The sequence below is a fragment of the Thalassophryne amazonica genome, chromosome 5, assembly GCF_902500255.1.
Source record: "Thalassophryne amazonica chromosome 5, fThaAma1.1, whole genome shotgun sequence".
NCBI classification, from domain to species: domain Eukaryota; kingdom Metazoa; phylum Chordata; class Actinopteri; order Batrachoidiformes; family Batrachoididae; genus Thalassophryne; species Thalassophryne amazonica.
In genome coordinates, this window is record NC_047107.1 from 18,153,404 (window position 1) to 18,173,057 (window position 19,654).

General features: G+C 42.1%; 1 protein-coding gene across 1 annotated transcript in view; it reads left to right on the forward strand.

Moving 5' to 3' along the window:
• Positions 1 to 19,654, forward strand: part of LOC117510142 (transmembrane protein 132D) — a 223,538-nt gene that overhangs the window by 150,684 nt on the left and 53,200 nt on the right. Inside the window, 2 exon segments of the mRNA XM_034169755.1 lie at positions 1,454 to 1,646; positions 15,368 to 15,511. Of these exon segments, the coding sequence (XP_034025646.1) occupies positions 1,454 to 1,646; positions 15,368 to 15,511 (337 nt within the window).

The window sequence follows — 19,654 nt, forward strand, 5'->3', positions numbered from 1 at the left end:
GTTTCGGACGACTGTCATGGTCACGGTCTGATATGGGAAAATATCAGACTGGAAACCAGTCAATCAGAGCGCATGTACCGTCGTAGCTAGGGTTGGGTATCGAGAACCGGTTCTTTTCAAGTATCGCTAAGAAATTATTCGATCCACCGATATCAATCACCTTTTTGCTTAATGATTCCCTTATCGGTCCTTCAGAGCAGCCATTGTTATTGAGGGTGTTTGTCAGGAAAATGATCATTTCTCTACGTTGATTGCAGACCTTGCAGCGGCTCTGTAATCAACCGTTTCTGCAGCGCGACACCACTTTGAAGCGTGAACCAATGAAGCAATGCTTCGATCCACTAGCTTGTTGGTTCTTTGATTCACTTCTCTTCAGAAATGGCAAGTCCGCTTCTTAACCCCTCTCAAAGCCATTAAAATATCGTGAGTCACTTTTGTGTGGATTAAAGTCACTAACTGGGACTCTTGTCTTGTTGCAGTCAAGAAACGAGAATTGTCCTCCATTCTGTTAAACAGCTCCAAATGTGGCGTGGCTCTCTGCCGAGACAGAGTTCGGTCGGAATTAATAACTTTAAAACAAATTGGTGCTTTAAATAAAGTGACACCAATTGACTAAAACTTTTTTTTTTCTCCCAAAATGAGACGTCCTGCATTGTTTATAAATTACTTCCTGATGTGCAGTGCAGCCAGCTGCAAGAGCTCAGCTCAGAGGTATGGAAAGACATTCATGTCAGTAATGTCTGAAAGGAAATGCTTTTGACAAAAACTACAGATCACACCTGGCCTGTGTATTCCTTAGCAGTGCCTGGGCACAGCTCATGTGTGTCCCAAGAGGAGGTTAGTCTGCTGCTCAGCATGGATCAGCACAAGTCAGGAAAGGGCTATGAAACTCATCTCGTTCAACATGTTTTCAGGAGCTCAGCCTTGTGATCAACTCTAGGTGGCTTGGTGTAACATCACTGCAACTTGGCATTCAGTTTTCACAACCATAATGAAAATAATTATTTTGAGAGTTCAAGGGTTGTGGAATGTGCACCAAGACCAAGCTCATGCTCACTTATTTCAAGACAAAGTGGTTGGGAGCACACAAAAGACTTGTCCAGACTTTTGCCGAGTGGTGTTGGGGAAACTCTATCCCAAACCCTGCCAGGTAAGAGCTGTTTGAAGAGGTCACCTGAGCTGCACAGACTTGTAACTAAGTCCATTACGATGTCAAATGGCATAAAATTGGGTCAGGTGTGACAGCTGCTTTAGGGTGTACCCATTAAACAACATGCAGGAACACACATCACCTTTGTGAAGTTGAGGGAGGACTGCCATTTCAAAGAAGCACATGGTTATGTTTGTCTGTATTCTAGGAGCATCGGGATAAAGTTGACTTGGGAAAAGTTGAAGAGGAGGAAGAAGCTGCTGTGAAAGCATAAACCTAATAAAAATTTTGTTTCTCACCCAGGGTCGAAACCAGCCTGCTGGAAGGTCTTCAGATGAATTTTGAAGTGGAGGAGCTAGGCAGTCCTCTCGATAGTCAGGTGATTGTCTGGAAGTTGGAGGTACCATCCACCTCCAAAAACAGAGCCAAGACCGAAGGAGCCATGAGGATCTACACCACGCAGAGAGACTTTGTTGGCCTGGCTCCGCTCGTAATGGTGAATTCACTAGTACACAGCACATCGTACTGTCAAATAATCTTAAAATTCACTCTGACACTGCTGACAGACAGGTTTACAGTGTTGCAGATGCTTTCACTGCATCCTTTGAGTATTCCAACATGACACTTCATAAATGCACTTTGGTCTGAATCAGTCCCGTCTGATGTGCATACCCAGACATCTGGGTTGGACGGTTTGGTAAAAACATTCTATTTTGAGCACATTGTGTCCTTGTGTTGACTGTCAGAGCTGATGTCTCTCTTATTTTTCATTGCACTTCACTGTGGTCACCCTCTCCTCCCAAAAACATCAACCATCTCCACTGTGAAATACACAATACTACCAAAGCATTTAGAGCTCTTTGAATCACAAATCTGATTCTGTAATACACTGTGAAAGAAAGTCTGCTGTTTTGTGTGTTGTCATTTTGGCTGCTCCTGTTTTGTTCCGTAGCACCACAGTGGATTCAGCCAGATCCGCATTGGTATGTTGGCACAAGTTTTACAGCTGATGCCCTTCCTGATGCAACTCCAGTTTTGCCTGGAGAAGCACACACAGAGCCACTGGTGTTCTGAAGAGGTCTCCCATCCAAGTATTAACCTAATGCCGCACTGCTTAGCTTCTGAGATCTGACAGGATCTGAAAAATGGCAAATGTCATGGTCTGCCTCCCAATCCTGTTTTTAACCTAGTTGTAGTTTGTGAGTTTTTCCCCCAGATGGCGCACTCAGACCCGATTCACACCTGCCGTGCTTCAAAGCTGATCATGGCCGCACACCTGCCGTGTATGAGCGGCTGAGGAGCAGCAGGCTATTTAAATTCAGACTTTCAGCTCACCATTTGCCAGATACTTGACAATCATCTTCCTAGTGTTCCAGTCCTGCCTGGTGCTTTCCGAGACTCCTAACGTTGACCTCGTCTTCCTGCTGCTCCCATGTGCTAAGACGACTGAGCTTCCCGCAGCTATAATCAAGGTAACCTGACAAGCTCTCTAATTTCCCTATTGGGGATTAGAGTCTTTCCTGGTGCTCCAGATGCTATCCTGTGCAGCTCCCACGCTACACTGATCCCTGGCTCCATGTGTACCAGCACAGCAATGTCATTTTGGAACTCTCCAGCTCTCAGCTCAGAGCGTGCGGCTCTGCTCCACTCCAGTTAAGTTCCTTCATGTGTCTCTGGGATTCCGCTCTCACTCATTCCTGCCTATGACTGTGCATGTCTAAGAACTATTTCCAAGACCTGTATGAAGTCTGACATTGAACTATTAAGAACTTTTCAAGCCGTCAAGTCCCACTTAATTGGAACTTCATCACAGATGCGTGGCACTTGACCTCTGACCTCAGAAGATAATTCATGAACTGTGAACAATTCCTGAACAGTAAACCTTATTTCCTAAATGGAGAACATTATTTCTAGAACTGTGAACACATCTCTCTTAAGCCTCCTGTGAACTGTGAACTGTTGAAGGCATCCTGTGTTACGAATGCAATCACTCACCATCTTTCGCCTCCGTTCTCCTAGTTCCTGGTCTCGGCTCTGTGCGTCCCACCTGATCCCTGGCTCTGAACCTCCCAAGATCTCAGTTCATTTGCAAGACTGGCTAGGGAACCTGCAGCTCCCTATTTTCCACCGCCACAAACGGGCTGACTCTCCATTCTGCAGGCACCCCCAGCATAGCATTATTATTTCCCTTTTTGTAAATAAACATATTTTCGTTCACAACCCATTGTGTTCCTTGCTCCCAGCATTTGGATCCATAGCCTGAATTGGTCCGACTACAACTACAAAAAAATATGTAAATACCTTTACAGAAAAAAGCTACAAATTTTACAGTATAAAGCTGTTGTACTTTACAAAAAAAAAAAGTAACCATTAAATCCAGCAGCTTTTTTTTTTTTTTTTTTTTTTGCAAATTGATCAGCACCTCCAAATCCGAGGCCATGGTTCTCGACTGGAAAAAGGTGCTTTGCCCTCTTCAGGTGGGTGGAGTGTCCTTGCCTCAAGTGGAGGAGTTTAAGTATCTCGGGGTCTTGTTCACGAGTGAGGGATGGATGGAGCGTGAGATCGATAGACGGATCGGTGCAGCATCTGCAGTGATGCGGTCGCTGTATCAGACTGTCGTGGTGAAGAGAGAGCTGAGTAGGGGGGCAAAGCTCTCGATTTACCGATCGATCTACGTTCCAATCGTCACCTATGGTCATGAGATTTGGCTCATGACCAAAAGAACGAGATCGCGAGTACAAGTGGCCGAGATGAGTTTCCTCTGCAGGGTGGCTGGGCGCTCCCTTAGAGATAGGGTGAGGAGCTCAGTCACTCGGGAGGAGCTCCACATCGAAAGGAGTCAGTTGAGGTGGCTTGGGCATCTTTTCCGGATGGAACCTGGACGCCTCGCTGGAGAGGTGTTCCGGGCACGTCCCATTGGGAGGAAGCCCCGGGGAAGACCCAGGACATGCTGAAGGGACTACATCTCTTGGCTGGCTTGGGAACACCTTGGGGTCCCCCCGGAGGAGCTGGGGGAGGTGTGTGTGGATCGGGAGGTCTGGGCGGCTTTGCTTGAGCTGCTGCCCCCGAGACCCGACTCCGGATAAAGTGGAAGAAAATGGATGGATGGATGGATATAAATACCGTTGTTATTTGTGATTGAATTCCATTCCATAAGATTTTATTGTGCTGCTCCCATTTTGAGTTTGGAATGGGATCCACATGTTGATCTGTTGTTTTGTTTTTTGTTTTTTTTTGGGGGGGGGGGGGGGGGGGATAGTCTTTCACACACAGCTCCAACTGTTAAAGGTGAATGAACCTTAGGCAGCCTTGAACCTGGAATATTTTGCATCGGGGACACGCACAACTATGCCACTGTGCTGACAAACAGGAACTGCTCCAAAATTATAATGACTTGTTTAGCAATCTGCCATGTATACGAGGTCTGTCAATAAAGTATAGGTCCGAGAAGCAGATACAGACAGACCCAAGCAGAAAAACCCAGCAAGAGAATAAACAAAGAAAACCCCAATGAAATACGAAAAATAACAAACAGAAAGAAATAAAAACAAATAACCAAACAAAACTGAAACCTTGACAGAAAGCAGAGCGAGAGTCTGGAAACACACATCTGCTTTCCTGAATACAGTGAAAAAGAGCTTCTATTGCTACTAAAGATGTATCCATAAACACCGCGACTCCTGATTTTAACTTCCTTACATCATGGAGGCACCTTTATGAAAAGCTAATGGATCCCTGCAATACAAAGAAACATATGAGGGAAAACATACATAGTAATAGTACAAAAATGCACGATAGTGACATCACTCATGCAATGGGAAAAATAATGAATGTCACATGACATACAATCCACCGACTAAATGACGAGCACTGGTGCCATACATTGCCACCTCAACAAAACCATGAAACCACCCCGGGACCTGGATGGCAACTACCCAGAAAGACAACCTGTCCATTCCCATAGCTCTAAAATAACCATCTATCTGTCGCATCCAGATGAAACGTGGTCATCCCCTTGACCTTCTTCAGGTACTCAGGCACCTGTGTGCTGGATCATGCACAGAGAAAAGGGCCACATGGCCAAATGCTGAAGCTGACACTCTCCCACAATGTAGCAGTACCCAAGGATCCTACAAAAAAACTTTATACCAAAGATATCTAGTCATTGTCTTACGTCATACCAAAGATATCTAGTCATTGTCTTAGGTCAGTGGTTGGTGTCAAGTCTCACAACCATACAGCAAGACAGGCAGCACCAGGACCCTAAAGACACGGAACATCTTTTGTCTGCAAATATAGTGGCATCGGTCCAGCAACCTCATGACACCATAAGCTTTTCCCAGTCACCTCTTGCCGAGGACACAGAGACATGTACGTCATTACCGAGATAAATCAACTCCTCTCCAAGTTCAGAGACTGTTCCCACAGTGCCAGTTCAGGTCTGGTTCAGCATTGATCTTGCTACTGGTAACACTGTAACCCAGTACAACTTTCCGCCTTTACGGGTGGTTGGTACCTAAAAAGGTGCCCCCACTAGCATTTGCGCTGGTAGAAGGTGGTATGACACCCAACAGGATGAAAAACAAGATCTGTCAAAGAGCCTATGAACTCCGTGTGAGTAAATGGCCATCATGCTTTTGATGTATTGATTTGGGTTTGTTTTCCCTGTTTGTTTAATAATTTAAGTGTTTTATGTATTTTATTTTTCTTTTATTTATTTAAAATTTGTGTATTTTGCGTGTGTACCCTGGGCGTGGTTCTGCATCTGGAAATGTGGGTGGTCTTCCAGCCCACAGTTCATCCCTTTGGAACTTGGCGGTGGGATTGGCGCTTCAGTCATCATAAAAACATCTCGCACAACTCCAGGAGAGAAAAAAAAAAGAAAGATTCTTGTTTTGGTTCATTGTGGAAGTAACTCTGCCACTGTCTTCCATCAGAAGGTAGTGTGCATTATGAAGGGGATGGGAGGGGTAAGTCATCTGAAGCCTCATCTAATAAGAATAAACCATAGGACAGCATCAAAGGTCTAGTGTTTGGAGGATGGTGGCTGGTGCAGTGCTGAGGGTTCATTTACTGCACGGCACCGCCCAGGTTCAAAACTGAGGCCACTCATACAGGTGGGCACCTGGAGCATCCTTTCACACAGCAAGGAATGGTCAGTGTAGAAAATATATTAAACAATAATAATATACAAATAATGAATGTTTATGAGTTCAATGGTACGAATATTTCATGAGGTGAAAGATCTCCCAACTTTCACTGAATTTAATATTCGTTCCATTGAAAGAATGAAAAAACATTCATTATTTGTTTTATATAACTGCTAAAATAGATCCTCGTCATTTTTATATTTCATCAATTTATGAACAACAGAAAAGGGACTGACATTTTGGTGTTCCACTGATGCTTAACAGTCCAACAGGAACTTTAAATGGGAGTCCAAAATTGCAATATTGTAGTCTGTGATGCTTTCCACTGACTTTGTGTACTTCCAAAATAAAAAAAAAAGATTTCCTGTAAGTTCCTCAATCCAGCGAAAAATCATATCAGAAATTTGTCCAGCTTTTCATCCTAACAGCTCTTCATGCCTCCAGATGGCTTACTGTGTAGTGGGTTTGTTTTTTGTGTTAGAAGAATTAGCAGTGTCAATTAGCTCTTGCAAATTGTTGTCCGTCAGCAAAAAACTCTGCTATGTTATCTAAACTCCGCCCCCTGTAGTGTGAGTGCACGCAGTGGCGGGGCATGCAATAGCACATTTCATATAGTACCAAAATTGCACGCTATAAAAGAACTATTGCACGGTCAATGAAACACAACAGCAAATGGTACGAATAATCCATGTCATGTGACATACAACCCTCCAATCAAATCACAAGGATCCACTCAGCTGTTATATAATAACTGTTATTATTATTATTATTATTAACAAGATTTTAATGTGGTTTGGTAAAAAAATTATTTTCCATGTGATTAGCAGGACATACAGAGGCATAATGGAGTCAATCAGTCAGAGTCAGTAAGTGACTGAGTGAGTCAAAACAAATTCTGCTATTAACTTCATAAAAGCTGCTACATGTAGCTTTGGATTCTAATACAGATGAAGACCAGTAAATCTCCTATTTTAGTCTATGTTGCTTTTAGCATAATAATTTGCCAAGATTGTTTTAAATATTAGTCTCAATGTCTGGGTTTGTTCACATGTGAAACATACAATTTATGATGCGTGGCCACTAATGTCACTACTGCTTGTTTTTTGAAGGTCACAGCGGACTCATCCTGTAACACGTTCATACACTCATCTTCAACCACTTAGTCCAGTTAAGGGTTGCAGGGGGATGGAGCCTATCCCAACAGTTATGGAGCCGGGGTACACCCAGGACAGGACGCCAGTCTGTCACAGCTCCACTTATAGACAAACAAACACATCCACACCCACGCACAATTTACAGACAATTAAAAGGTTCCAATCCATCTAATCTGCATGTCTTTGGATGTGGGTGGAAGCCGGAGCACCCGGAGAGAACCCACGCAAACATGGAGAGAACATGCAAACTCCACACAGAAAGACCACGGGTGCGACTCAAACCCATGACCTTCTCGCTGTGAGGCAACAGTGCTAACCACTAAGCCACCATGCTGCCCCTCATCCTCTAACAATATCAGGTTAATTAAGATGCACATCTAGGTTTAAATTTTGGTAAAGCATAGTTTGTCATTGAGTAATGCAAGACAAACTACTTTGCATTTTACTTATTTTGCAGATCTATTTTCAGACATTAACAACAGCAGACAAATGAAAGCATCACCAATATAGTGTTGCTGATGTGTAAATACACGTTTTTCTTCTTCTGGCTAGAATAGAATAGAATAGAACGTCTTTATCTGTCACTGTGCATACAAGCTCAACGAAACTAAAAAGTCCAATCTCACCTCAGAATGTATGTAAACACATAATAAATCAATACTAAAATGACTTAAATGATACTCGTACTAAAAACAATGATGAATTCATTCTCACCCGGTGTTGCAGACCGAACAGTCCCCCCTAAAAATAGGTCTGCCCTGCCTTAACCACCAATGACCAGAGGCTGTATGCTCATTTTCCTCCTCCTGTAGTCCACCACCATCTCCTTTGTCTTTGAGGTGTTCAGGATCAGGTTGTTCTCCTTGCACCATACAGACAGCCACTGCACCTCCTCTCTATAGTCTATAGGTGGTCTCATCCCCACCAGAAATGAGTCCCACCACTGTGGTGTCATCAGCAAACTTGATGATATCATTGCTAGGGTGAAAGCAGGGGCAGTCATGGGTGTAGAGGGTGTACAGCAAAGGGCTCAGTACACAGTCCAGAGGAGAGCCAGTGCTGAGGATGATGGCCAAGGAGATGTGGCAGCCCACTCTCACCCTCTGGGAGTGGTCCATCAGGAAGTCCATGATAAACAGATAGATGGAGTGGGACAACCCCCAGTCCAACAACCTGATCACCAGTCTGCTGGGAAGGATGGTATTAAATGTCAAGCTAAATTCCATGAAGAGCAGCCTAGAGTAGCTCCCCTGCTGCTCCTGGTGGGACAGAGCAGCATGGAGAGCTGTGATGATGGCGTCCTCTGTGGACCTGCTGGAGCAATAGGCGAACTCGTGAGGGTTGAACCCAGGGAGGAGGCAGGAGGTGATATAGGACTGGACTAGTTTTTCAAAGCACTTCATAATGATGGGTGTTAGTGCCACCGGGTGATAGTCATTCAAACCTCTGATCTTGGTGTTCTTAGGGAGGGGGACAGCAGCCTGACTCAGGGACTGGTTGTAAATGTTCGTAGACCCCAGCCAGCTGAGCCACACATTCCCTCAGAACCTGATGCGAGACGCCATCTGGATCCACAGGTTTTTGTTTTGTTTTTTTATTCATCCCCCTCAGCACCCTCCTCACCAGCTGTTCCTCCAGCATGAGGACGTGGCTGCATGTGGTTGAGGTCGGCTGTCCTTGGTGGCTGCACCTTGAAACAGGCAAAGAAGCTGTTAAGGTCCTCTGTCAATTAGGCGTCGTGGTGATCTACCAACAGGGTGCTGGGTCTGTGGTTAGTAATATGCTGAACACTCTGCCACACCCGCCTTGTGTCATGACTCTGGAAACAGTCCTCTATGTGCCTCCGGCAGGCAGCCTCAGCCTGTCTAATGCCTCTCTTCAGGTTTGCTCTGGCAGCGCTCTATAGCTCCCCATCACCAAACCTGAAGGCGGAATTCCTCTCCCAGAGCAGGTTCTGCACCTCTCTGGTCATCCTGGGCTTTGTGTTGGGATAAACATGGATGTACTTGTCCACAGTGACTATGTCAGGGCAGACCTGAAGTATCCCAGGACAGCTGCTGTATACTGCTCCAGGTCCTGGTGTTCAAAAACAGTCCAGTTTGTAGACTCAAAGCAGTCCTGAAGATGTTGTAAGGCACCATCAGACCAGGTTGTGATAGTTCTAGATGTGATAGGAGCACTTTTCCTGAGGAGGGTGCATGCTAGTCTCATGAGCAGAGACAGGTGATCTGACTGGCCAAGGTGGGGTACAGGCTTCGGTGTTATGTAGCAGAGCTAACTGTGTAACAATCCGAGGGCTGAGGTAGCTTTAGCATCAGGTGGAATGTACACAGCAGTAATCATAACAATGGTGAATTCATGGTGCAAATAAAACGGTTAGCATTTAACAGACACGTACTCCAACTCTAGGGGGCAGTAACTGCTCATAGTCATTGAGTTTACACACAAACTGTTATTAATAAACATGAACAACCACCCTCCTCTGGTCTTACCGGAGGCCCATGTCCTGCTGTGAAGATCTGCTGTGTAGTCTACTAGCTCAATAGCTTCGTCCAGGATGAATGAGTGGAGCCAGGTCTTGGTGATGAGCAGCAGGCAGCAGTCCTTCACAAAAGTGTTCCTGGATACCGGAATCCTTAATTCATCCATCTTGTTCCCCAGTGATCTCACATTAGCATGGAAAATGCTGGGGTGTGACAGTTTGTTCAGCTGCTTCCGGAGCCTCGCTAGAAGGTCAGCTATGCAGCCGCGCTTGTACCTCTTCTCCCGACGCTGCCTGTTGCACTTCCCAATGGGGATGGTAATCCACGGAGTGCCAGGGGCTCTGGCGATGTCCTCCGAGATGTTGTGAGAGCAGAGAAACTCAGCTGTGATCATCTGCTCGTTGCTTAATCCAGTCTGCAGGAGCTGATGTCTGGTGTATATGATGTTTGCACAACAGGATGACAAGCTGAACAACAGTAACTCACAACCACACATAGCACCAAAAGACATATTCCAGCCTCTAGTCTTTCCTGAGTTGGAGGACAAGGCTGTCATCTCACATGGTAGGGTGCAAGCTTTGTTGTTGTGCTCCTCATTAGGATATCAGTGAGTGGTCAGCAAGTGTCGCTCCCACACTATGAGATGTGCCAGAAAGTTTAGCTGTCTACATGGTACCCACCTCTTCAAGAACCATGTAGGAATTCAGGGCTGTAATTAGGGATGAGCGAGTACACCACTATCTTTATCTGTATCTGTATCTGTTCAACCATCTAAATGATCTCTATCCATATCTGTACTCATAGTGGGCGGGGCCTAAACCAGAAGTGTGCATGGTTTAACCCAAAATGGCTGGGGCTTAAATCAGTACATTATTTTAAGTCTGAAATTGATATGAATTGATCAGAAGTTGCTATATTTATTATTTGAAAACTATTTACAGAACAACCTCAAAATTGAGATTCAAATCAATGTTTTTGATCACATCAGTAAAGGAACTATTTACAGAACAAGTTTTTTATGAACTCAGAACATGAATATTCTTAAGTGTGTGAACAGAACAGCCTCAGAATTGACATTCAGTGTAGTAGGAAACTACTAAGTATGCATGAACAAGAGTTGTCATACTCAACACAACTTTCAACAAGGATTCCATAAAAGGTATAGTTTGGACTATCTGTGAATGAATGTTACGGAGTTATGGGGTAAAACCAGCAAAAACACTGAGAAAGGTCAATTTCAGTTTGTACAGGGTTCAAAATTTAAAGTTGCTCCAATTTTGGTAAAAAGTTGCGCAAATTACTGGTTGAGCTAATAGGATTAATAAATGGAATAGTTTTGACTGTGTAGTAAAGGTTAAACAATGTCGGCATCCATTGGATTCTATGACATGTGACATATGCTACCCTGTAACATGATAACTACGCATGATACATGATGCAAACTATACCTTTTTAAAAGCATATAAACTCAACTAATAATTTGCATAACTTTTTACCAAAATTGGAGCAACTTTAACTTTTGACCCCTGTACAAATTGAAATTGACCTTTGTCACCATTCTTGTTGTTTTTACCCCATAACTCCAGAACATTCATTCACAGATAGTCCAAACTATACCTTTTTGGAATATTTATGATCAAACAAATAATATGGAATGCCTTTCAATATGATTGGAGCATTTTTAAATTTTGACCCCTGTGGAATTCTTCGATTGACCCCTTCTTGGTTGCCTATTAAAAGTTCATGTGGCCACTCAGCATTTTTAAAAGAGTAATGTCTAAGGAGTATGTGTGCCGAATTTGGTGCTTACATCACCATTTGAGGCAATTTTTTTAGTTATCCGCTGCACTATCCCTGCTCCACCGACCATGATGTCCAGCCTATTCAACCAAGTCAAACACTTTGCCAAAATCAACACAGACTGGAAAGAAATTTTGCTGATATTAGTGCTTGTGGTTCAATAATAATCAGGGAGCTGGGATTTGGTCGATGGTTGACTTCTGATCAGCTCTAGTCTCAGACAAAAAACAAAAACAAGAACAAGGTTTTTTTATTTTTGGTAATGAAGTTCGTAACTTGTTCATTGATTTGGTTCTTTTATGAAATTGGGAACAAATGTTCTTGTTTGATTTTTGTTGGATAAAAAATGTTTCAAAATGGACTTTCTACTGATCCAATAATGAAGGTGGGAAAGCTTCATGTGCTTTACCTTTTAATCAAAATTCCACATCAGCACTGTGCATCGCAGAAACATAGTTTTACATTGGTTTTACACATAGTTTTACAAAGGCAAAAAAAAGCAATCTCTGCTGCATGTTAGATCGGGGCTACAGATCACCAGCATCTTTAGTTCTACTTTTAGCCTGTAGGTTGGGGATATTTGCTGGTCCTGTCTGCTGCATTGCCATCATAATGGAACTGGAGTGCTTGACCTTATGAGAATATGCCGTCCTGATTTGTGATTTTGACACGGTCCATCTCTCTGGAGGACTGGAAGCTGACCTCAGGCTGAGGGCCAAACATGAGAAGATTTGATGGTTGGCCCAAGAGGATATTAGCACTGACTAATCACGCTTAGCCTTGCTTCATGGACTCCCAGAAGTGCTGCTGCGCAATACTTCTCTATAATGTTGAAAGCCTCATTGACACAGGCTCCAGATCTGTTTTTAAATACACTGTAATAGTACTTTAAAAAATGATGCAGGGGTATTTAAAGCAGTTTGCAGATGAAGGACACAGCCATCTGTTTGTTTGTTTTTTCTCCTCCTCTGCGTGCTCGTGTCTCTTTCAGTTTGAGTTAAGCTGAATCACAGAACCTGACCTGGCGGTGCGCCAGCGCCCACTGCATTCTTAAACAAAAACGACATGTGTCCGTCTGAGTCACTATTATTCACAGAGTGTGTCTGCACGTGGTGACCATACCTGATGTTAAATTGAAATTTTAGTCTAAAATGTGATTAATTCTAGTTGATTGTTACACTTTTCAATCCATGTATTATTCCATCATATTCCAACACTGAATTTAAGATGATAACAAAGTTTATGGTAAGTTAACATTTTAAAAAGATACAGTAATTCAACTTCTTTACGTTGAATTTTCAATGATATCGAGCAGTAAGGTTTCAGATTGCAACTTATCTAATGCCCTGTAATTCTGTTCTTGAAAAGCGGATCGCTCAAATCCCTCTGGAAAATCAGATTTACATGTTTCCCTGCACAGTGGAGCCAGTGCAGCTTCTGCAGCTAACGTTCCTCCTCAGTCCCACTTCAATGTCTTATTTTGTAATAGACATTAGATTTTTCATTGGTTCACTTTCTGAATCTATTTAGTCCTGTTTTGGGTCACAGGAGGGCTGGAGCTCAGCCCAGCACTCAAATTCAATTAATTAATTAATTCATAGGTGCTATTATCATGGCTGCAGATTATCTAAATATGTTAAGTTCTTTTTGCTAGAAATCACTCCAATTGATGACATTGATTTTGAACTAGATGGTTATTATAATTTGAGGTTGCACACATTTCAAAATTTAAGTCAAATGACGTATCAGAGAACCAATCCCAAAAAAATGGCAACCATATCATATATTAAACACTGTTTCCCACCCACATATGCACAGATTATTGTTCTGCTTTTCTCTGGCAGTATTGCACACTGCCTGCATTCATCGAGTTGTAATTATGCCATGATACGAGTCAGGCTAATAAGTCCCGCCTACAAAAAATTACCTTTCCTGATCCCCAGTGTACAAATGTGCAATCAATCAGATTTCGAAATGCCAAAAGCCCCACTATTTAACTGTTAATCCCAATCAGTTACAGCCCATTCCTGCTCCAGGTTTTTGCAGTGCGCTCGCTGATTTTAAATGGATCAGAAAAGTCTGCACATTTACAACACATAGTCAGTAAAAATTGGAAATTGTACCCCTTACCTTTCATTTGGAGGTGGTGATTGTAGAAAGAAAAGCTTTTTGAGGGTCAAAATAATCCAGAATAAAGCATAATCCAGCGATGGAGAACTTTAAAACTGTCACGCACGTTGACGTCATGACACAGAGTTACAGAGCTGCAGAAGCATAAATCAGGCTTTAAATTAATTAAATACTGGAAATCATCATAAATTGTAAATTCATGTAAATTTGATAGCTTATCTATTTTTATATTGATTTTGATAGAGTACCTGAATGTGTTGCTCTATGTGGTTAAATGGTTTAAAAAAAATGTTGAAAACATTAAAGGTTCATTCAGCAGTTCAGTTGGACCCAAAATGGCTCCATGTTCTAGGTTGACACTACTCTCTCAATAAAGGGACCCTAGTTACAGTGTGACATCTTTATCGCAATGCTGGTGTCCTGGATGACTGAATGAAAAATTACACAGGGAAATTTATTAAATTCGTAATAAATATTTTGAAGTGTTAAACTGTACACATAATTCAAAAACAAGTTAGCCTGATATCAGATTAAAAAGTTGAACAAGAATGTATTTCCAGTATTCTGGTTGGGGGTGACAATACGTGTCGATGTTGACGGTACGTTTTGTCGTCCCTGGACACACGCTGGGGTAGATTTCAGAGACCTGCACATGTGTCACAAATTGTCACCCTGGTAACATTTTATGTCAAGGGGAGACCATTTGTGCTGGGTGCATGAATTGTCGCCGGTGACCATTTATGTAACACTGCAACATGTGGAAAACATTAGAACACTTCAGCTACATCTCTGTTCGTCATGCCGGTCAGTGCTCGAGTCTACAGCATGTTGTGTCTGTTTCACCTTTGTCATAAATGTACAAATGCAGTAATGGGTGATTGCAAGTTGACACCTCAACACTAGATGTCGTCAAATACTGTTATGCCACAGAAACAGAAAATTGTTTTGCATGTTAAGTACAAACCTGCAAACAACAAAAGTTCACTTACTTGTTAAACATCGTACCAAACTCATTAACAGTTTAAAAGACTCCCATTTCTTAAGCCTGCAGTATATTTACATCAGCATTGACCGTTAGTATTTTTGCTTAAAGTATGTGTTTGTGTGCTTGTACTATATAATTCTGGTATTTATTTTTGGTGCTGTTGTTTGAGTCCATCAATGTGCATGTGGTTAGTTTGGTATTGTGTACTCCATAGCAGAACTGCTAAATTTAAGCAAAATTGGAAGCAAAGTTAAATAAACTAACTAGCAAACCATTGTACTGGAAAGTGAATGGCACCACTTAGCGTTTGGAAGAAACGTTTGGAAGAAATGCCATCAAAATTCAGTGTTAAAATTTACTGACTGCTCTGTAACCTCTGTTCTGATCTGATTGGGATTCAAATGGTATGGATCTGCTTGAAAAGACATCTCTATACAAGAGTGCCAGTAATTAAATTTTCTGTTTCTCTTTCATGTCCGTTTCATGCCTTCATTGTGGTTGATGTTTATGTGCAGGACACTGAGATCCTGAACACAGCTGTACTGAGTGGAAAGAAGGTGGTGATGCCAGTGAGGATAGTAGCTGTGGAGGAAGATGGAGCAGTCACGGATGTGTCTGACTATACTGACTGTAGCTCCACGGATGAAGATGTACTTAAGGTAGGATTGATTTTTGCCACACATACTAAATTGGTTTATGACTCATCATTTGAAGTTTCTTTGGACCCCTTAGAAATGTATTGTTATTACCTCCGCCAAGGAGGTTATGTTTTCGGTCACGTCCATTTGTTTGTTGGTTGGTTGGTTGGTTGGTTAGCAGGATTACTCAAAAAATCCTCAATGGATTTCAATGAAATTTTTACCAGGGGTGTATCTTGGCCTAACTTAGAAGTCATTCAATTTTGGTAATGATCCGGAACACAATCCGCATCACGTAATTTTTTTTAAGGATTCTTTATCATTGCAGGATAGGGCCAATTTCAACATTTTTACATCTAACTTCATGAAGACGGGTCACAAATGCTGAACAAAAATTAAGTTATGACACAACAATAATTTAGCATTTGTTTCTCCTCACTGAATAAACTTGAAAATAAAAATAACTTGTGTAGTTCATGCAGTTTCTTTTTATAAGTACATTTGCTGAAGATCTAAGGGTTTAACCCTCTGGGGCTGACGCCATCGTATACGACGGCTGAGACCAAGCTTTACGAAATTATAGATAACTTTTTAATGATATGAGATAGAAACTTACTTTTTTTGCTGAAAACTTAACTCCGTGGACTTTTGAGCCACCACCCACCATCTTTGTACTCTTCATAGAAGCTGTGTGATGACGTGAGCAATGTGAGTGTCCAATCGGAATTGGTTCACTGTCACATGGTTTTCCAAAATCCAATTGTAGGGCAGATTCACCTCACGTGACACACCAAAGATTGTCTTTAGGAGTGATGTGTTACTAGTTTATTATAGTTTGCTGTGTGTTTTGAATAAATGTGTGTGGAAAATAATTTCCGCTTTACTTTTTCCTTTCTTATTTCTGATTGTAAACCTTTATTACACTTATAAAACACAACTATAGCATATATATTTTGAATGTACAGGTTGTCCTGAAAAAAGAGACATAAAACTTAATTGTAGGATGCAGGGAGAGCTGGTAACAGCAATAATAAAATATTTATGCCAGGCGAGTGAACGGTCAAAAAAATGCCCTCGGACCCCAGAGGTTTAACCACTGAATCTGAAACATGACGGTAGATGCGTGAAACGACATGGAATAAGTCTCTTTGCCATAGGGTATTCCATGTGACGTCAGTGACACTATGGCCTTGGCGGAGGTTTGCGCTCTCCGAGTGCTTCTAGTTATATATATTTTTTTTTTTTAATTCAAGGACAGCTATTTGGACTTTTGTGTTTAATAAATGCATCACAAGGGATTCCCTTCATAAACTCAACTCCTCTTCAATTAATTTATTGATTCCAATGAACGTTCACACAGTGGTAGCACACCAAGTGAAGATGTGCATGAAGGAATACTATTCTGAGTTTCTCCCCATCAGAGGTCAAAATTTGAAATTGTTTCCAGGCAGCATGAAATTTGATCTTATTGGCAATATCATAATATGAATCCCTTATTGAAAAGCTAAGAAATAAAATGATAGTGGTGCCAAAGAAAATCCTTTTCATGCTCTTAAAAATCTTAAAAAACTCAATGGCGGTACAGCTTTAATGCAACTTTAGTGACACATTTTACCCATTCCACAAACTAAATCAGTCATTTAATGGTGCCTCAACTGAGGTCATTTGGAGGTGCACACCTCCCAGGATCATGACGATGCTAAAACCATAATAACCATAATAACATGCTGATTGCTGGAAGGACTGAGGTGACTGTCCTTTGCAGACTGGCTGGGCTCACTATTAAAGACAAGGAGCTAAAATTAATCATAGGACTGCTGCTCTATGGCATTTAAATCTCCTACTAAAACACATTGTTCCTCTAACTCATTCCCTCTAAATTGGGTTGGCTATTTAAAATGTAACAATTTCCCAGCTACCCCCTGGGATAGCTGCCTGCTACCACATAAGTACTGCTGCTCTGCTTCCCCTCCACCCCAGTATTCACCTGTGGACTGTAATTTGTAGGCGAAAAAAAAAGTGTCTAATCATCACTCCTTCATATGTCAAACATTAGAGGAGAGCCATGAGGACTGGCCAAACTCAAAACTATATGCTGTTGCTGAAGTTGCCATTACCAATACAGGCTTTTGTATTTCAATTTATTTGTATTCATATAGCGACATATTACAACAAAGTTGCCTCAAGGTGCTTTACACAAGTCGGCGACAGTGGTAAAGCCCTGGTCCCACCAAATAAGGAAGGATGAATAATGAGCCACGCGGCATGGTTTTGTTTTTTTGCTATGAGAGGTTTTATTCAACTATCGTGGGAGATTTAGTGGCTCTGAGAATCTCTTAGAGGCAGTATATTCGGTTAACGAGGCTCATCTCTGAACGTGGCGCTAATTCCGAGGACTAACGAGGATTATAGAGGCATGTGTGCTGTGAGGACGAGGCTGTTTAAAGCCCATTAGAGCACCTGGCGACGACCTACAAGGACCATTTTGGACAGGCTCAGCCCGCTTGTGCACAATTCCACCTGCTTTGTGCGTCGGACGCTGTACAGTGGTCCCTCGTTTATTGCAGGAGTTACGTTCTAAAAATAGCCCACGATAGGCAAAATCCGTGAAGTAGTCAGCGTTATTTTTTACAATTATTATAGATGTTTTAAAGCTGTAAAACCCCTCACTACACACTTTATACACTTTTCTCAAACAGGCATTAACATTTTCTCACTTTTCTCTCATGTGTAAACACTCAAAGTTCAAACCTTAGTAGAAAAATAAGTCCAGTATTATAGAATGAAACCAAAGATCAAAACCTGTTTTCAGGCCCAAACATTTGTTTGAGAAATAAAAATAGAACGTTTTCCTATAAATAATTATGATGGCTTTTAGAACTAACTAATTTAAATTTAACGATCAACCTATGACACTGGACACATAAGAAATTATTAATAGTGACTGACCAGTATTTCACAGTTCCTTTGATCGCGCCTCTTTGTCCTGGCGTCGCTCCGCGGTCGCGTCTTTTCCACTGAGTCAAACCTCGGTGCAGGTGTCTTTTTCCAAGTGAAGAACACAGTTATGGTTATGGATTTTAGTTGTTGGCGCTCTTTTTTCTTCTGGGCAAAAAGATTCTTATAAACAGACACATGATGAACACAATGCGCGTGCTCTTTCTTCGCTCACAGCCTGCGGGACGGATGCGGGACTCGCAAAGAATCCTAGTCATTAAAAAGATACAAACTTCTCTCAGTCGCCACGGAGCTCTGCGGCTGTGGTTACCGAGACCATGCAGGGCTGCGGATTTTTCCACAAGAATTCTATCCTTGCGGGCTGCTGGAGCGCTTTGCATCAAAACAGCGAGCATAGTCTCTGGACCTGTTGTCAGATTTTGGCAGCAACTCCGCACAGCAGACAGTGGGGTAGTGTGAGTGGCCCACTGCGGCGTTTACCGAGCCCGCAGACTCGGTAAGCGCATCGGAGGCAGTGAGAGCAATCACGGTGATGCCGACCGGCCTGCCTGATGAGGACGCAGAACACAATGCGCTGTTAAATAAAAAAAGAAGAAGCATGCAAAATTGCACTAAAAAAAATCCGAGAAACTGCGAGGCCGCAAAAGGTGAACCGCGATATCGTGAGGGACCACTGTATATAAAATCATTATTTCGTAGCAGAATAATCATTTTCTGTCACAGCTTGGATGTTGAAAACACCTTTAATCACTTCTGGTATCACAGAAGACTGTTTCATCTAGACCTTTTTTTCCCACTCTCCTGCTCCATGAGGAAAATATTTTGGAACAGCTTTAAGGTAACTATTTGTAATGTTTAATAGCTTGGTAAAACAGTTGCATGTTCATTCCTAGCTATAAAAGTATGTTTATGATAGATTTAACATCTTGTTATACCATGGTCAATGAGAATTCCATGTCTAACTGGCGTGCATTATTTTCGTGTATACGCACACATAGTTCAGCAAGTTAAGTCACTGTTATAATCACTCCGCTCTGGTCATCACCATAGCAACACTCAAATCAGTTGGCGCAGATCAGCTGTGTTTTGACAGGTGAATGACACAAATGTGATAAAACATGGATTTCCAAGTGAATTGAGGAATGGAAAGAGGAGGAGAGCAAACAAGAAAAACAGCAAAAGCAACGGAGTAAAGATTTAACATCG